At 52.1% G+C, this 18877-nt stretch overlaps 1 protein-coding gene across 1 annotated transcript in view; it reads left to right on the top strand.

Moving 5' to 3' along the window:
- Window positions 1–18877, top strand: part of ABCA3 (ATP binding cassette subfamily A member 3) — an 81004-nt gene that overhangs the window by 54156 nt on the left and 7971 nt on the right. Inside the window, exons 15-26 of the mRNA XM_044980998.1 lie at window positions 522–732; window positions 2009–2159; window positions 3681–3779; window positions 4805–4997; window positions 6805–7108; window positions 8476–8749; window positions 9961–10165; window positions 12213–12432; window positions 12741–12899; window positions 14508–14680; window positions 15569–15703; window positions 16627–16821. Of these exons, the coding sequence (XP_044836933.1) occupies window positions 522–732; window positions 2009–2159; window positions 3681–3779; window positions 4805–4997; window positions 6805–7108; window positions 8476–8749; window positions 9961–10165; window positions 12213–12432; window positions 12741–12899; window positions 14508–14680; window positions 15569–15703; window positions 16627–16821 (2319 nt within the window). The remainder of the gene's footprint in view (window positions 1–521; window positions 733–2008; window positions 2160–3680; window positions 3780–4804; window positions 4998–6804; window positions 7109–8475; window positions 8750–9960; window positions 10166–12212; window positions 12433–12740; window positions 12900–14507; window positions 14681–15568; window positions 15704–16626; window positions 16822–18877) is intronic.

The following is an 18877-nucleotide window of genomic DNA, read 5'->3' on the forward strand; positions in this document are numbered from 1 at the left end:
TTGGTGCTCTATAGTAGACCCTTACCATGACGTCACCCCTACTTTTTACCCTTGTAGTTCTTTACCCAGAGACTTTCAAATGATCTTCCTCTCACCTCCTCCTGGACCTCAGAACAAGTGTCCATGTTCTAGGTGTATAATGCAAAGCTCTTCCCTTTTTACCCTGCCTGTCCTTCCTGAATGAGCTACACCCCCTCTTTACCAATGGTCCAGTCATGAGACTTATCCCACCACATCTCTGCTGCCAGTTAAGTCATTATTTAGCTCATACGCTAATATTGCCAGTTCTTCCTGTTTGCTCCCCATATGCCCTGCAGTTGTGTACAGACATTTAACATGCTGAGCTGATTCCACCCCTGATTTCCCACTTGTTGCTCCTTTGACCCTGTTGTAACTATCTGTGTCCCCCCTCCCCGTGTCTTTGCGGAGCTGCCAGGCCAGGGCTGTGTTCAGCTCAGGCCCCTGCACAGTGCCAGGTCTGTCTTAGGCCCATCTAACAGATGACCTTCTCTGGTGCCCAGGTGGTGATGCTGGACGAGCCAACATCAGGAATGGACCCAGCCTCCCGCAGGGCCACCTGGGACCTCCTCCAGCACCAGAGGAGCAGCCGTACCATCCTGCTGACCACCCACTTCATGGATGAGGCAGACCTGCTTGGAGACCGCATCGCCATCATGGCCCAGGGCGAGCTGCAATGCTGCGGGTCCTCGCTCTTCCTCAAGCACAAATATGGTATGGAGAGGCCACCTTCTCCCTCGCTCCATCTGCCCAGAGGAGGAGGGAGTTCCAGGCTTCATGGGGGTGCTGCAGGGCCTTTCTGCTGGGGAGGGGAACATTGCAGAGGTGGCTTTAGCCAGGGTCCGTGGATGCCCCTGCACCCACAGGACTCAGGCCTGGATCAACCAATGTGCACTTGCACAGGGCCCCCAGCTCAGGTTTGGCCCAGCTTCCCCTCCACGTGACAGGTTTGGCACAGCTGCCTGCCCCTCCATCATGGCAGACGGGATCCCGGCCCGAGCCTGAGTGGCACTGTGACTACTCGCTCAGATTTGGCCCAGCTGCCCCATTGTCTTGACAGAGGGAGACTGAGGGAAGGAGCTGAGCCCAGCGCCAGGGGACAGGACCCACCCCAGCAGGGTGAGTGCAGGGAGGCCTCTCTCTCCTGTCCTCCTCAGGCCAGGCTTGGGTTGCAGCACTGGGCTGGAGGCAGGGGTGCTGCTGCAGGTGATAGGTGCCCCCTCGGTGGTCTAGTGTAGTGCACCCATGGGCTCATGAGGCTACATCCACCCTTGGAGCTCTGCTGTCAGGCACCTTGGGGAGGGAGAGACTCCAAGGGCGAAGGGGTGGTGGGACTAACAAGGAAACCCCTGGTCGTTTTGTATTCCTGTTCACTCACTCCCCCTGCCTGTTGCCATTCTCTCTCTTCGAGATGTCATCTGCCCATATTCCTCATCATAGGTAAGTTCATGCAGGATAGTCCATAGGTGTCTATTAGCCAAGATGGTCAGGGACACGACTCATGCTCCACATGTCTCTGAGTGCCAGATGCTGGGACTGGATGACGGGATGGATCACTCGATAATTGCCCAGCTCTGTTCATTCCCTCTGAAGCACCGGGCACCAACCACTGTTGGAAGAAGCTGAGCTAGATGGCCCATTGTCCGACCCAGTCTGGCCGTTCTTATGCTCGTGTGTTTTTCGAGAGACTGCAGGCACCGTGAGGCTGGGAGGGTTTTTCACTCCTTCTGGTGCTGGGATTCCTGAGGGTTCCCTTCTAGATCAACACTATCCGCTAGTCCCTGGGGTCACGTCCACCAGCTCCCAGCTGGGGAGGGTAGGTGAGACTTCTTCAGGTCCTGTCGAGGTGCCACCTGGTATTAGGTTGTAGAGGTCCATGTAATGTGGCATTAGGCTGGGCCCTGTCTTCTCCTCAGCAGTGAGAGGCTAGGTATGCCGTGGAAGAAATTTTCTTTGTGACTGGTGCCTTTCTGTACCTGGCCTCCTCCAGGTGCCGGCTACCACATGGTGATGGTGAAGGAGCCGTACTGTAACCTCGGAGAGATCTCCCGCCTCATTTGTCAGTACGTGCCCAATGCCAGCCTGGAGAGCAATGCTGGTGCCGAGCTGTCGTTCATTCTGCCCACAGAGAGCACACACAGGTAACAGCTGCTCTTGGCAATTGTCATAGCTGCCTTCACTGCTGTTTACATGGCTGTGTGCCGAATCCGGTGCCAAGCTGCAGTGCCCAGTTTCTGGCAGTACTGCCACACACAAGGCCTGCCAGCAGTTAGAGACCTAAACTATGCTGCACTGCTCGGTTATCCAGCAAGGTGTAGGAGGAAAGATGGGCCAGTGGTTAGGGCACTAGCCTACAACATGGGAGCCTGGGTCCAAATCTTTGCTCTGTCCCAGACTTCCTGTGTGACCTTGGGCAAGTCCCTTAGCCTGGCTGGGCTGCGGTTCCTATCTGTACAATGGGAACAGTAGTTCTGCCCTGCTTCCCAGGGGTGCTGAGGGTAGATGCTTTAAAGACTGTGAGTTCCCACACACTATGGTGATGGGCGTCACAGAGGTACCTAACATGGACCGAAATCCAGACTAACTGGGCAAACTGTCAGTAGCCAAAGCAACACTATCGAGCGAAGGGCTGCCTAGAGGAGCAGAGTTGCCTGGTGGTTAAAGTGCAGGATTATGACCCAGGAGACCCTGCTGATGCTGACTCCCTTTGGGACCCTGGACAAGTTCCTCAGTTGCTCTGCCACAGCATTCCCAAGTGCCAAACAGGGCTTCTCCCTGGATTGGCCAATGGCGTTCCTAGGATGGAGGGTCTCTGGTACACCCCAGCTATTGTATCTAGAGAAGACAGACCAGACTGCCTGACGTGGGGCACACAGGTCGCTCCTCAGGTGCACAGAAGAGAGACTGAGGAAGCAGCTTTGCTGCGTAGCTCCATGCTCAGTGCTGGAGCCCTCGGCCTCCGTTTAGGAGGGCTAGAGCAGTCTGGTATAGGCACCAGAGTGCTCCTACTGCTGGGGGGAGATCCCTGCTGTTCCCAGGCGTGCTGTCGCTAACGGGCAGCAGGGCTCTGACGCTGGAGGGCTGCTTGGATTGTAAGCTCCTCGGGGCAGGAACCGTGTCATCGCACAGTAAGGCTAGTCGCCATGGGCGCTACAGGGATATAATGCTGTTGGATTAGCGTTTCCACAGGGGCTTAGTGAAGCTGCAATGGGATGACCGTGCGCTGGGCAAACCACCCTTCCATTGCAAGGCGGGCGGGTAAAGAGTGAGCTGAAAAGCTGCTCCAGAGCCAAAGCATAACTGAATGCAGGAGCTGCATGATGGAACCCAGGCTCCTTGGCTCATGCCAGCGCTTGGCCAGTGTCCGGACGGTCTCTTTGCCCTTAGCTGACTTGATTCCCGTACAACCCTGTCTGCCTGAAATCCCGACGCTGGGTGTCTAGGGCAACACCTGCTGGTGAACTGCTGTTCTGCTCCATCTTGCTTCCCTTCACCCTCTGCTGGTCCATTAATTGAACAAGCTTGTCTGAGGGAGCTGTCTGCCTGGCATCCTAATGGACGAGTGTGGCTGGCTATTGCCTGGCCTCTGCACAGGGAAACTGGAGAGCCGGCTTCTAGCAAGGGCCAGAATGCAGCTTCTAACTCCATCCCTGTCCTGGCAGGTTTGAGGCGCTGTTCACGGAGCTGGAGCAGAAACGGGAGGAGCTGGGGATTGCTAGCTATGGTGCCTCTGTCACCACTATGGAGGAGGTCTTCCTCAGGTGAGTATCACGCGATGAGCCATTCAGATAGCCAGTGGGGAAGGCTTACACCCCACTCACTAAGGGTGGGGTCTCCGAATACAAGCCCCTGTCAGCAATATCTGTTTCAGTGCAGTGACATGATGAGTGAACCCAATCCCCTTCCTTATCCTCTCAGGAAAGTTTCCAGATCTGAGCCTTGCAGCGGGGCTCTGAGATCAGAATAGCTTGTGGACATGTAAAACCTGTACTGAAAACAAGGGCACTCTAGGAACCTCTAAGGAAACAACTGAACCCTCCTGGGGTTCATGCGTCTCTTACACGACTGATCACTGAGATTTAATGTAGCCCTAATTCCTGTCATTCATAGTCAGTCACAGAAGTCCAGAAGGGACTCGGCTGATCGCCAGTCATTCCGGCAATTACTCCAGCATCCTTGCACTCAATTTTATACATTTTTCACCTCTGTATGAGTCATCAACAGTGTTTGAACCCCCCAGCCCTCAGATCCACAGCACAGACCTCTTCCACTTCAGCTGTAGATGTCACTGGTGGTAGACCCGAGTCAAGCTGCTGTTTAGAGCACTGTGAAGTTGGATTGGGAGGCTCTCTGGAAATGCCACTTGAGTCAGCACGTGATTGGCCAAAGCCGCCTTCAGTTTTCTTAGATTTAAAAAAAAAAAAATCCAAGCAGCATTCGCAAGAGCCTCTTGGAGCCCTGAAAGCTCCTGGACCAACATTTCCATAGTATAAAGCCTTTCCACGAACCCTCCTCCTCATGGCTGAACTGGGAATGAATAGCTGAGAGAGAAATATGTGGGGGGATGAGTCGATCAGGCAAAAATCTGAATGAACCTAGGCTGGGAAAGGGCATGTGGACTGGAGTTCAGCTTGTCCGTTTAGAACCCTGCATGGTTGTGTGGGCTCAGGCCAATCTGTAGTGCAAGTTGTTAGCACTGACCCACGAGTCTCCTTTGTTTTAATGTAGCAGCATGAAATTCAGTCCCCTGCGTGACTTCCATTGGCTGCTTTTCCTTGTGTTTCAGGGTTGGCAAGCTGGTGGACTCCAGCATGGATATCCAAGCCATCCAACTCCCTGCCCTGCAGTATCAGCACGAGAGGCGGTCCAACGACTGGGCCATGGATGACTCCAGCAGCCTGAGTGGAATGACTGACATGACTGATGATAGTGGGGCTCTGATCACGGAGGATTGCTCCAGTATCAAACTGAACACAGGGGTGAGTGCTCCGTCAGGAATGTCCGGGCGTAGGGAAGGCTAGAGAGTGTCTCCACTGGCTTGGTTGGGGTTTGGAGGGAACTGTCGTATTGAGACAAAGACACAAGGTTGGGCAGGTAATATCTTTTATTGGACCAACTTCTGTTGGTGAAAGAGACATGCTTTCCAGCTACACCGGGCTCCTCTTCAGGTCTGGGAAAGGTAATCTGTGTCACAGCTAAATGCAAGGGGGAACAGATTGTTAAGCGTAGTAAGGAGTTAACACATGTTGCAGGAGACCATTCAAGATGAAGTGGGCATTTAACCAACACTGCAATCATAAGGCAAAGCAGGGTTAGTGGGTTACAGGTTGTTGTAATGAGACATACAACCAGTGTCTCTATTGAGTCCATGATTTTCAGTATCTACCAAAGTTATGAATTTAAGCTCCCAGGTATGTCTGTCAAGGTGTGGTGCAGGTTTTCTTGGAGGATGAGGACTGAGAGGCCAGATGTGGAGCGATTGCTTTGTGAAGTGTTCTCCCATGGGTGATGGAGAGTTTTTGTCTTTTATCGTTTTTCTGTGCGAGTTCATTTGAGAGCACAGTGATTGGCTGGTTTCACCTGTGTAGCTGTGAGGCAGGTCAGTGTCGGATCCCTATTTTACATGTGGGAAAACTGAGGCACAGAGCGGTGAAGTGACTTGCCTAAGGTTACACAGTGTGTCAGTGGCCGAGTCAGGAATTAAAACCAGAAGTCCTGATTCTAGTCCCCTCCTCTGACTCTGGATTCCCATTGCTTCTGATTTCAAATGCCCAGAATTGCAATCTGAACTGTGTCTCAGTCGCTCTCCTTCTGAAACCTCTCTGATTTGACTGGCACTAGTTGCTGTGCCAGGGTTGAGGTGTATAGGAGAAGAGGCAGAATTCCTCCATAGCGAAATCACTGGATTGTGTGCATCTTAAGCCTTTAATTGGGAAGTACAAGAATTCCTGTCTCCTTTTGAGATGTCCTGATCTTACTCTTCTCAATGTTTAACACTGAATATTTCCAGCATTATAAAGGCAGATTTCCTCTCTCTGGCGTCTTTCCTCTGCTAGGTGGATTTTGTGCATTAAATGAGGGAATAGCCACTGCAGCCCTTTTAAAAGTGCATTAGATTTAGAGGAGAGACAATGTCTGTTGTTGGACCAGCTGCTGTTGGGTAGAAGGGACGAGCTCTCTCGGGCCCCCCAACACAGCTACAACAGCCCTACAAGTGTTATGTTTAAAGGGTCACTTTCAATTGAAAGAGATGCAAATTATCTAATATTTTCCCTGCCATTGTTCCAAGTAGCACGCCTGTGCCTAGCACTGAAGATTAGTGGACACAATCTTTCTCTCACTTTGTGCAGCTGCAGCAGCACCCTGTATGCAGCCTGTGTGTGTCCACATTCTCCTATTTCTCTCTGTGTGTATTTCACTAAGCCACAGAGGAGGAGAGAAAAAAGTAAGACAAGGTGGTTGTAAAACCACAAAAACTGGCTGGGGCCTTGGGGTAGGGGTCTGGAGCTACTCTTCTGAAAACAGATCGGATCTCAAGCTGACAGTGGCCTGTTGGTTAGTTGCAGATTGTTGACCTTGCCATCAGAAGTCAAGTTGTTAACCCCCCATAATGTTCTTACAGGCTTTGCTGGAAGCCAGCATCGCTAGTGGGAGCTCTGATGTGAGTCCAGTTAGCATGGTCTGGGTCAGGAAGGGCCCAGCAGGGATGGGTTTTAGCATGCTTGTCCTGCTGGGCTGTCTGCTGGTGTCAAAATAAAACCTCCTCTCCCCTCTCTCCCATCTCAGTTCTACCTGTGCTGCCAGCAGTTCTATGCCATGTTCATGAAGAGGGCAGTGTACAGCTGGCGCAACTGGAAGATGGTGGCAGCGCAGTTCCTGGTGCCTCTGATTTTCACAACCCTTGCTCTGGTTGTTGCCAAGACCTTCCCCGGGCCGAGAGATTCCGCGCTGCTCAGGCTGACGCTGGACCCGTATGGCAAGACTGTCGTGCCTTTCTCTGTCTCCGAGGCATCCAGGATCTCCCCAAGGCTGGCGGAACAGTATGCAGCGCTGCTGGATGCTCAGGGCCAAGTGCCCCTGGAGGTGCTAGGTAGGTCAGGCCAGGGATGGGGCTGCTACTCTGGAGGGGTCATACAGCATCAGGCTATATGTATAAGAGCTGCTGGTCGCCTGCTCCAAAGATCGTGAACAGCTAGAATAACTGAGCAGAATCAATGTGATGCAGCCAGCAGACACCGGGGAAGTCAGATTCCAGCCTCACTGTATCCTGAACGGCCTGGGTAATGCAGTACATAGGTTATTTCTGATCCTGTCCTGTTAGACCATTTCGCTAAGCAGGAATGCTAAAGACAGAGCTCCACCTTAACCTCCCAATTTCCACCTGCCTTTCAACCTGAGCACTTCTGGTAGCTAATTCTTTTTATGGAGGGTGACAAAAGATTTCTCCATTAGCTCAGAACTCAGTTTTGGCCTCAGTATTCACTGGCTTTATGTTCTTAATATAAGGTGTGCATATTAATGCTCATTAAATGTATCCAGGTCTGCATATAGTCTGCTTATTTTCTCCATATTATTTCTCAAGGTAGGCTATGTTGGCTCTTAGCTAGCCTCTGCCGTCTGTCAGACAAGTAGATGTTTGTTTGCAGATGCATAAATGTTTCCTCGTGTAGATGAGAACAGGGGGTTAAACTTAGTTCAGCTTTCCCAGACTCTGCGTGCGTGTTCACTTAATTTAAAAATGTTTGCTTTCAGAATGCTGTGTTAAACAAGCGCATCTTGCTTCTAAACAAGGAAATCTGGCTTTATAGGAAGGCTTGGAATTGCTGTACAGGCTGTCCCATAAACAGCTTTCTTTAAATAACCCTTCCCCAACTTTGTTAGGTTTGGCCCCCGGGGGCCTGTCTGTATCTCTCTGACACGCTTGCACTATTGGTAGACTTGCTATTCGATTTCTTCTGTCACATTAAATAACAACCTGTAGGTTCATCCCTTAGCAAGAACTCTGGATGGCGTGATCCTCTTTTGACTTAGCTCAGCATAGAAGTACTAGAAGTATCTATGCTCCCTTCAAAGGGCATTTCAGTTTTATATTAAGCAAGCAGCCTATCACTGATTAGATCTATCAGTTGCCTGTCCTGTGTGTCCTATCCAAGCCCTGGAGATTTGCAGAGCCATGCAGTATGTTCTGAGTTTTTCCTGAATTAAAAAACCACCAACACAAACCTAAGACTCACCCACCTGTGTAGCATGCGATTTCTTTCAGTGTGGAGCGTGCCAAGCCTTGCACCTAATTCCCCTGTCAGGGTGTATTAGAGCTGGACTCTGAGGTGTGGAGCCTCCCCTGCTCCTGTGGACTTCTGATGGAGTGTGGTTGCTCTTATGCTCAGGCCCTAGTGTGCGTTGCGTGGGTATGAGCTGGGGTCTGTTGTAATGGCGAAGTGGGTGTGCTTGGCACAGGTGACCTGGAGGAATACCTGATCTCCCGAGCGGCGGAGGAGGGCGGAACTTTCAACGAACGTTATATCGCAGCTGCTTCCTTCGAAGAGGTCAAAAACCGCACGGTGGTCATGGCGCTGTTCAACAACCAGGCGTATCATGCCTCCGCCACTGCACTGATGCTGGCAGACAACGCCCTGTTCCGGCTGCTGGCTGGACCCAATGCTTCCATCACTGTCACCAACTATCCCCAGCCCCGGAACATAACAGAGACAGCAAAGGACCAGCTCATGGAGTACATCCAGCTTCCTTACTACTTGCTTTCATGCCAGGGGTTAGGGGCCCAGATCGGCAGCTGGAGTGAATAGGCCTAGTTCCATCCAGCCACGCTAACTTGCACCAGCTATGGGTCCCGTGCAGAATTTCCCAAAACTGGGAGTATTATCTCAGGCAAGAGCACAGGCCTGGGAGTCAGGGGATCAGGGCACTGTTTCCAGTTGTGCTACAGACTTGCTGCGTGACCTCACCCAAGGTCATGTAAACCCAAATAGCCAAAAGTGGGTGTCTCAGTGGCTGAGTCTGTCTCTAGACACCTAGAGCCTGGTTTTCGGAGACGCTGAGGGCCCAGGATTCTTGCTGTGGTCGATGGAGCTGACGAACACCTTGGGAAGTCAGGCTGTAGGTGTCTAGAGTGTAGGCAGGTACTTGGCAGTGGAGATGCCCACTTTCAGCCATGTTGTACCGCGCTTGTCTGTGCCTTGACTCCCCTCTCTTCCCAGAGGATCATGCTGCTGATGTCACAAGGGAGTGTTAGGGTTAGTTGATGGTTGCCAGGTGCTCCGAGAGTTGTGGCTAGAGGCACTGGGTTACTACTGTAGTGCTCGTTCGTTTTTATTTCACTTACATCTTGGGCGTGGTTTTGGCTCCCTTGAGCTGAGCCTGGGGCGGACAGGGGCTGCTCGAGCTCTGCTGGCACCTTGGCACACTATGCTCTTCCAGCCCATGGCTCCTCTCCACAGGCAAAGCAGCCTGCCATTGGTGCTGAATTATGTGATGGGTAAAGGTCCAGCCAGGGGTGAACTGCTGCGGCCCAATCCTGAGTAGTGCAGAGTGCCTGCAGTTTTTACTGAAGTCTATGGGAGTTGCAGCACCGCTCAGGATTTGCCCTTTGGTGCAGCAAATGCTGAACACATTGCAGAGCAGATGTTGCACCAAGAACGTCTCCCCGAACTGTCCATCTGCTCTCCAGGCTGGAGCACTGGGCTCATTGCTGCCTAGAGTGACTGGGAGGGAGCCCAGGGGTGGGTCTGGAAGATGGTCAGGATCCCATCTGGCATTAGGAGAATCCATGCTGGGGGAGGGAATAGCAATAGGCCATACAGCCACAGTAGCTCAAGCTTGGTCTGTGTGCAGCCTATGGCGTAGTCTGCAGCATGAGCTAAAATGCTCGGTATTGCTCTGGTGAGATTTTCCCCCTGCTAACCAGTTGTTTTAATGTTCCCTTAGAGGCCAGACTGGGTTCGCCATTGCTATAAACTTGCTCTATGGGATGGCTTCCTTGTCCAGCACCTTCGCACTCCTGCTGGTCAGCGAGAGAGCCATCAAGGCCAAGCACGTGCAGTTTGTCAGCGGAGTCTACGTGGCCAATTTTTGGCTCTCAGCCCTGCTTTGGGACCTCATCAACTTCCTCATTCCCTGTGCGCTGATGCTGGTGAGTCACCACTGACATGTCCCTGGATTAGAATCATAGTAATGTAGAGCTGGCAGGGACCTCGAGAGGTCATCTAGTCCATCCCTCTGCACTGTGGCAGAGCCAAGTAAACCTAGACCTGCCCTGACAGGTGTTCGTCCAGCTGCTCTTAAAAACCTCCCATGATGGGAATTCCACAACCTCCCTTAGAAGCTTATTCCAGAGCTTAACTCCCCTTGTAGTCAGAAAGTTTTTCCTAATAGCTAACCTAAATCTCCTGGGCTGCAGATTAAGCCCACTGGTTCTTCTACCTTCAGAGGAGTGGAGAACAATTGATCACCTTCCTCTTTATAACACTCCTTAATAGATTTGAAGACTGTTATCAGGTCCCCCGCTCCTCCCCCCAGTCTTTTTTTTTCCTCTCAAGACTAAATGTGCCCAGGTTAACTTTTCCTCACAGGTCAGGGTTTCTAAACCTTTTATCATTGCTCTCTTCTGGACTCTCTCCAGGTTGTCCCCATCTTTTCTAAAGTTTGGTGCCCAGAACTGGACACAGAACTCCAGCTGAGGCCTCACCAGTGCCACACAGAGCGGGACCATTACCTCCTGTGTCATACATACAACACTCCTGTTAAGGCTCCCCAGAATATTAACCTTTTTCACACCTACATCACGTTGTTGATTTGCATTCAATTTGTGATCCACTCTAACCCCCAGATCCTTTCCAGAAGTGCTGCTGCCTAGCCAGTTATTCCCCATTTTGTAGCTGTGCATTTGATTTTTCCTTCATAAGTGAAGTACTTTGCACTTGTCTTTATTGAATTTCATCTTGTTGATTTCAGACTAATTCTGCAGTTGTCAAGGTTATTTTGAATTCTAATCCTGGCCTCCAAAGGGCTAGCATCCTCTCCACTCCATTATCCAAACCATTAATGAAAATATTGAATAGTACCAGACCCTCGATTTTGATCCCTGTGATATCCCACCAGCAACACACTCCCAGTTTGACAGCAAACCATTGATAACTACTCCTTTGAGAACAGTCTTTCAACCCCTTGAGCACCTATCTTATATCAATTTAGTGTATGCCACATTTCCCTAATTTGCTTATGAGAATGTCATGTGGGACTGTGTCAAAAGCCTAACTAAAGCCAAGATATATCATGTCTACTGCTTCCCCTTCCTGCCCCCCCTTTCCACTGGGCCAGTAACTTTGTCAACTTCCATCCATCTCCTATCCTGAGGGCCCCTCTTATTACAGTAACTGTCTCTAGGCAGAGCAGGGCTGAAGATGGCTCCCAAAGGGCCAGAAGCTGTAGGAGGTGCTGATGTGGCCAATCCAGTTGGGCTGTACCATGTCACGTAGCTCAGTGGCATGGCCTGGGCAGCTCTCCATTTGCCATAAACTCCTTGAGCCTCTTCATGAGTGATGCGAACTGGTGGCTTGCATGAACTGGGTAATGAGACCTGGATCCACTGGCCTGATGTGCCTCAGCCTGCCTTTGTGACCTTGGGCAAGTTACTGATCTGCCCTGTCACTCAGTTCTCCATCTGTAAAATGGGGATAATATTTCCCTGTCTCTTCAGGGGTTGAGGATAAATTCACTGATGTTTCTGAGATGCTCAAACGTCTACATGATGCCCAGTGTTGTAGTCTGGAGATAGATAGAATGGGACCGTCCCAGCTGGATCCATTATTGTCTCGATTACTCTAAAGGACCAAAAGGGAAAACTGCATCTCTGGCCTGCCGTAATCCTGCTGGAAAGACTTGTGGTGGTGGTGAAGTGTAAACAGTGTTGCTTTACTCCCGGTGTCTTGATCTATGGCTTCTTCTAAAAGGAGAATGTTGTCGTACCCTGGTGGGAGCTGATGGGGTTGTGCAGAGGTGGGGGCTTCATCAGACAGTTTGCTCTGTCCAGGCCCCGGAGGGAGCTGGCAGTGCGTGTGAAGAGTTAGCTAACAGCTTAACAATGCTGCTGTCTGGCCTGTTCAGATGGAGGCTCTATGGGCCATGATCTAGAACAGCTCACTCCTCGTGTTGGTTTTCCTCTCGATGTCGTCTCTAAGGTGATATTCCAAGCCTTCGACGTGAAAGCTTTCACCCAGGACAGCCACCTCGTCGATGTGATGCTGATCTTCCTGCTGTACGGCTGGGCCATCATCCCCCTCATGTACCTGCTCAGCTTCTTCTTTTCAGTGGCATCTACAGCCTACACGCGCCTCACCATCTTCAACATCTTCTCGGGCACAGCCACCTTCCTCGCAGTCACGATCATGAGCATTCCAGGTAAAGGGGCTGCCCTCTGCGCTCCTGACAGAATCCCCATCCCCCACCCCCTGTGTCTCATAAGGATGCTGGCATGATTTGTCCTCCAGTGGAAAGAGGTTTTCCTCAGTTCCTTTGCTGGGGGATCCTGCAGCACTAATTGCTAGCAGGGACATCTCTGCAGATTCGTTCCTCCTGCTATGCACTGTGGTGCCAATTCATTTTCCCTCCTAGCTTTGTAAACTCTGAAGTCTTGGCGCTGTGTTTTCTTGGCAAGACAGCAGGTTCCATCATTGAAGTCCGCCCAGCTGATCTTATTTCTCTTTCAGAGCTGGGCCTCGTGGACCTGTCCAGAACCCTGGATAAAATCTTCTTGATTTTGCCCAACTACTGCTTGGGCCAGTGCATCAGTGACTTCTACCAGAACTATGAGTTCATTCAGTTTTGCACCTCTTCTGTCGAAGCCATCATCATCTGCAAAGCATTCAGTGAGTGTCCCAGTCACTCCCTGCTCAGCTCGCCAGCCCACGACTGTCCAGCATCCCTACGCACCCTGCAGTAAGATGGCACGAGCTGGTGTCCATAGCAGACTTTTCTGAGAGGTGTTGGGAGTTAGGGGGAGAGAAAGGAACATTGCTGACATTCAAGGGAACTTGAATTACAAATGCTGCTCATCCCTCTGTATCATTTGGTGCTATTGAGTGCCTTCATGGTGCAGTTGTATTCCTGAGGCTCGGCTTGGCTCCCTCTGGGGAAACCAGTGCAAATTGGCTGGTGGAATTATATTTATTGACTTGGCATTTGGGCTCCTGGGGAGCTGGAGAGCAGATTAGAACCTTCATGGTGATCCAGAGCCATGGTATTGCTGGGCCAGGCTCAAGGGGGACAGAAGAGTTCAGGGGAGGAGCTTGGAGAGAGGTGAAAAATACTAGAAAGCTTACTGGTGTCTTTGATCCCTGATGTGTGAATACACAGCAAGGGTGAATCCCTGTCTCCCTGTTTCTCTGGGCCTGGTTTCTACAGTTAGTGTTCCTTCACGACACCTTAGCGTGGGAAATCTGTGTGTAGCAAAGCGAGACTCGCCAGTGCGGCGCTTCCTGCTGGTTGTCCTGGGAATTAGCTTGATTCCAGCTTGGAGCGCCCTCTGCTGGCCTGTGGCTCACCTGCCTCAGGCCCTGTGTCCCTCCCAGTGTCCCCGTACCCCTTACCCTGGGGTTCTGCCCCTGCAGGATCCTCACTCTCTGGGCCTCCCCTACCAGGGGAACCCCCAACCCACTACACCCACCTTGCCTCAGTGGCTACTGCCAGTCATCATCTAGCCCCGGCTCACTGGGGCAGACTGCAGTCTGTAATGGCCACTCATCATTGGCAATGGGGTAGGACCAGCTGCCTCTTCCTATCCCCGGGCTACACCTCTGCAGCCCCAGTACCTCTGTAGGCCTTCACCAAGTCCTGCAGCCTGAGGGTTTACCAGGCTGGAGCTCCCCAGCTCCTCTTGTCCTTCCCCAGCACTGCTCTGCTTCAGGTACCTTGCTCCCAAGCAGCTGGCCCTTCCTACTCCAGTGCTAGAGTGAGACTCCTCCAGTTACTGGCCCCAAGCCCTCTTATCAGGGCCAGCTGGGCCCTGATTGGGTGTGGCCCCAGCTGTGGCTGCTTCCCCAATCAGCTTAACTTGGCTGCTTTTAACCCCTGTTCTCCAGGAGTGGGGCAGCTGCCCTGCTACACAGTGGTTCCAGCACCTTGGGGTTCCACTCCTGCCCTTGGACGGTGGAGCTGAGAAGTCTGTTTGGAAAGCAAGAAACGAGGAGATGGTTAAAGGCTAATGGGGAGGGGGAAGGGCACAGTGGGGGTGGGGCATTCGCCTTTTACCTCAGAGGAACTAGGTTAAAGTCTGGACAAAGAATGAAGAATCCAGTGGTCTTTGGGGGGGGTCCTCATGGGCATCTTTCTGCATCACCAGATCCTTGCCAGTTTGCATTCTCTGACGGGGTGTGGCACGGAGGAGGGGCACTGGCCCAACTGTCCCCTCCCACCAAAGGGCCGAATGACCCACCTCTGATTTTTTTTTTCCTCCTCCCCTTCCCCCCCCCTTCCAGATATCAGTTACCAGACGAATTACTTCTCATGGGAGACTCCAGGGATTGGGCAATATCTGACCTCCCTGAGTGTCCAGGGCGCCGCCTTCCTCCTCCTTCTCTTCCTCATTGAAACTAACCTCCTCTGGAGACTGAGGACCTTAGTCTGCGGCATCTGTAGGAGGCGGAAATGGGTGAGCTGCTGACTGCGCATTGTCGTTCCAGGCCTCCTCTACCCCCCCACCTTCGTTCTCCATGGTCTGTGCCTTTTTCTTGGCTCGTACCAGCAACTGCCCTGTTCATGGCCCCCTCTGCCAGGTTTGGCATGTGCCTCTGGCCACAAGCATGTGCCGCAGGAAGTCTGCCAGGCCCAGCATTGCAGGGGGTGTCTGTGTGCTTGGGGTCCTGTATAGAGACTCCCCGTGTCGTCAGGATTGGCTCCGCTGATGTCAGGGAGGTGACGCTGGTGTAAATGGGAATTGGGCCCATTGGCTCTTGGAGTGATGATACAAACTGGAGATGGGCCCAAAGTGCTCAGTTCAGATCTGGTCCCGATTGTCCCCGAGCGTTTGGGACCATTGGGATTGGGGGATGTGTGCTCAGTTCAGGGGCGTTTGCATCAGGCTGGTGTAAAGAAAGCCTCCTAGAGCATGACTTAGCAAGTCCAAATCTCAACGGCGCACGAGGCCTGTGAGAGGTGTGGTCATTGTGTTGGAGCCCCGAACTACCTGCTCTTTGCTCTAAATCCCATCTTCTTGCTGACTAAGAGCAGGAGTAATCGGAGGCGCTAAACTGCTCACAGCACTGGTTTATCCGTCCGCTGAGCATGGGGGTTTCTCCTCCCCCTCCCGCCCCACCCCGATCAGGGCTGTGTCAGGCGGGGGCAGAGTATTGTTCTTAGAGTCAACTGGGCAGAAGGATCAACCGAGGGCAGGAGGTGCTGGATCAATCCTCAGGTTGGCTCGGTGGGAAGGTACATCCAGGGTGTATCGGAAAATCTCCATGTCGGGGGCTTGCCCTCGGTCAGCCCGAGGCAGCCCACCTGCCCCTGCCAATAACTCCCTCTGGTTCTACCGGCATAGGCAATGCTTCTGAACAGGATGCCCGTGCTGCCGGAAGACCGGGACGTGGCAGATGAGAGGAAGAAAGTTTTGGAGTCCCCGCCAGAGCTGCTGTCATCACTGAGCAGCCCGCTGGTCATCAAAGAGCTCACTAAGGTGAGCTGGAGCCCAGGCACCTCGCAGATCTGATTCCTACAGGGCTCCTGGGTTAAAGGGGATGGACACGGATGGTTTGTGCCACTACAGCTTAGCAGGAGTGTTGCGGGTCTGGATTTCAAGGTGCTCTAGCAAAGCCATGCAAGGAAATGTTTACACAGCCTCTGGCCTGTGCGTTTGTTTGCACAGCAGCAAAATCTGGCCTTTCCTCCGCAAGTGCCCCCAGCAACTTGGCACAAATGCCAAGTTCCACAAGGCCATCTTCACCCTGGTGAGTGGCGGTGCTGACTGGGGTGGAAGAGTGCAGCTGTTAGTCCTTGGAGCATCCTGTTGGCACGTCCATGGGGAGGAATTGACAGCACAGTGCCCAAGGAAAGCCCTGGGCTTCCGTGAATGTGAAGGGATGCGCCCATGCTTGCCATTTCCCTGGGTGCTTGGATAAACACCTGTCAGGAATGGTCTAAATAATACGTAGTCCTGCCACGAGTGCAGGGGCCTGGACTAGAAAACCTCTCGAGGTCCCTTCCAGTCCTATGATTCTATGATACTGAGCACTGCATGCTAAGGCCCTGCACGCTGGCTGCCATGAGACAGGGGCCTGAGCCCCATTGCTCTCACACGCAGGATGCCAAATGCCCACGTTATGGTCAGCTTCCCTCCTCACACTGGGCAAAGCTGTGGTGGGCAGGGACCCCCTGCTGCTGTGGGGTAGGAGGTGGGGATCTAATTCCGTGTTCCTGGCCCTGCATCAGGTCAGGGCTTGGATTTCATTTGTCTCAAGGTGGGGTCCCCTTCTGAGCCCTGTCCCTGAGCATCCCCTGTGGAGCCCAGCGCCCAGTCAGGAAGCAGCGGTAGTGCATCTGTGGCAGACAGAAGCAGCCCAGCCTCCCTGTGACGAGTGCTTGCTCTCTGCATTCTCCCAGGTGTATAACAGCAGTGAGTCTCTGCTAGCTGTGGATAGAATCTCCCTGGCGGTCAACAAAGGGGAGTGCTTTGGCCTGCTGGGCTTCAATGGAGCTGGCAAAACCACCACCTTCAAAATGCTGACGGGCGACGAGAGCATCACCTCGGGGGATGCCTATGTGGACGGCCACAGCATTCTGGCCAACATCAAAAAGGTACCGAACCCCAGTGAGCGAAGGGGCGAGGCTGGGGTTCTGCTGCCACCCATGGCAGGCGCTGCTGGAGGGGCAGGATGGGGAGAAGTCTTGCTTCAGCGCCCTGTGTTTGATTCTCAAAGTGCATGATGCTGCTTCTGGCTGTGTGCATGTGGTTAGCAGCTGTCTGCCTGGTACGTGGAAGGGCTGAAGCAGGACTTGGGGGTGCTGCACTGTAGGCTGATGTAATAATGATCCCAAGGTGCTGCTTTCATGTCCAGCCAGCCTGCTCCACTGAGTGAAATCTGGTTACTTGGCATGCTGGCCTCCTCTGCTGTAACGGCTGAGATCAAACAAGTTTAACACGTGGATAACTTCAATCACTCTTTGAAGCACGCCATGCACAGTACTCAAAGTGCATTAAGCTACCCAGCATGAGATGGGCTGCTAAAAACAAGCATGGAAATTAGGGCTTGTCATGGAGACTTAGTGTGTGGCAAGCCAAGGTGTAAATCGACAGCGCACTAACTGGCCAGGTGGACAAAAGTTCTGTGGTGCACTCTGACTACAGGAGCTTAGCCCTGCTGGCAACCACAACTGTTCCCAGCCTTTGGAGAGAAACAAAGCGCAGATGCTGGCCTGCCTAGGCAGTCCTGCTTGCTGGGGATAGCGCTGTAGAGGCCGGAACTGTGCAGCTTAGGAAAACCCCAGTCCGGCAGGAGAGAGACGCAGGTCACTGCCCAAGAGAGGTGATGGCTGAGAAGCCAGAAGCCTAGAGCAGGTGCCCTTGGTGGACCACGGTGGGAATACCTGTGGGAATACCTGTGCCGTTGGTCTGAACCATGACAGATCTGGTGGCAGGCAGCGTGTGGGATCTGTAATGGTGTGAATTGCCAGCAGTTACAAGTTCTCACACAACTCATTTATTCTTAAGGTGAGAGTCCAACAATAAAAACCTACACGCCTGCTAATGATCTCACCAGGGATCACCCCGTCTCCAGCAGGGCTCTGGCAGGAGTCAGCCTTTCGCACCCCTCCGGAGGGTTTTCTGGGGGTACAAGTTCATAACAGCCTTAGCTCTGACACAGAACAGTCACCTGGTCAGGTCATCTATTTCTTTACACATTGCTGGCCTTTGATGTCCAGTCTGTGGGAACAGGGGATCAGCAGGCAAAGGCCCTCAGGGCGGAGCTCCCAAAGGCTGTGTTCTGGCATAACCAGAGGTGAGGAATTCGCATTCCCCTCCCCCTAGACATTTCCCAGGAAATCCACATCAAAAGTCCATTCTCCTCTGGCATGTTGTTCAATGTAGTCCTTATATCCTCCAATCCTCCTTACATCCCATCTCCCCCTCGAGGGTACAGACAGTCCCAACCCACAATAATCAATAAACTGTGCATTCAGTGCAGTCGATGCCAAAGTTACTTAAACTTAATTCAGCAAGGTTTTTCAAGGATACTGCAGGAAATTGCCATATCTGTCACAATTTCTGTTTAAAAGAATTGTGGGTACTCAACGGAGTTGTAAGCAACACATTTAATAAACCTAGTTATAGGAAATGTTTCACGTAATGCATAACTAGCTGGTGGAACTCATTGCCACACAATGAGATTTTAGCATGATTAAAACAAGTATTAGACCTTTTTATGGCTAATGAGAACATCTGCAGTTAGATTCAAGAGAGTTAAAATTATGCAGAAGGGATTGAAGCCCTGATACCTTATGGAATAAAGTAGCTACTAACTGATGGGGAATTGGTGAGAAACACCCCTATAGATAGGCTGTTCCATCATGTTTCTTTACCTTCCTCTGAAGTAGTGGGTGCTGACCATTATGAGACCGATAATGGACCTGTAGTCCCTAAATGGGATGAGCTGGCCTTTGTCTGTCCATCTTGGTTGACTTTCAGGAAACTAATGATGTCAGCCAAAGCAGCAGCATTTCCCTTGTTCACTAAGCATCTGGTAGCCCTGCAGAGAATCCTGAGAACGGGCCATGATCATTTAGGTCTGACACATCGGTGGGTGGATGCCAATACATGGTACTGCTGCTCCAGGCATCTTAACAATTCCTTCCC

The sequence above is a fragment of the Mauremys mutica genome, chromosome 11 (genome assembly GCF_020497125.1).
Source record: "Mauremys mutica isolate MM-2020 ecotype Southern chromosome 11, ASM2049712v1, whole genome shotgun sequence".
NCBI classification, from domain to species: domain Eukaryota; kingdom Metazoa; phylum Chordata; order Testudines; family Geoemydidae; genus Mauremys; species Mauremys mutica.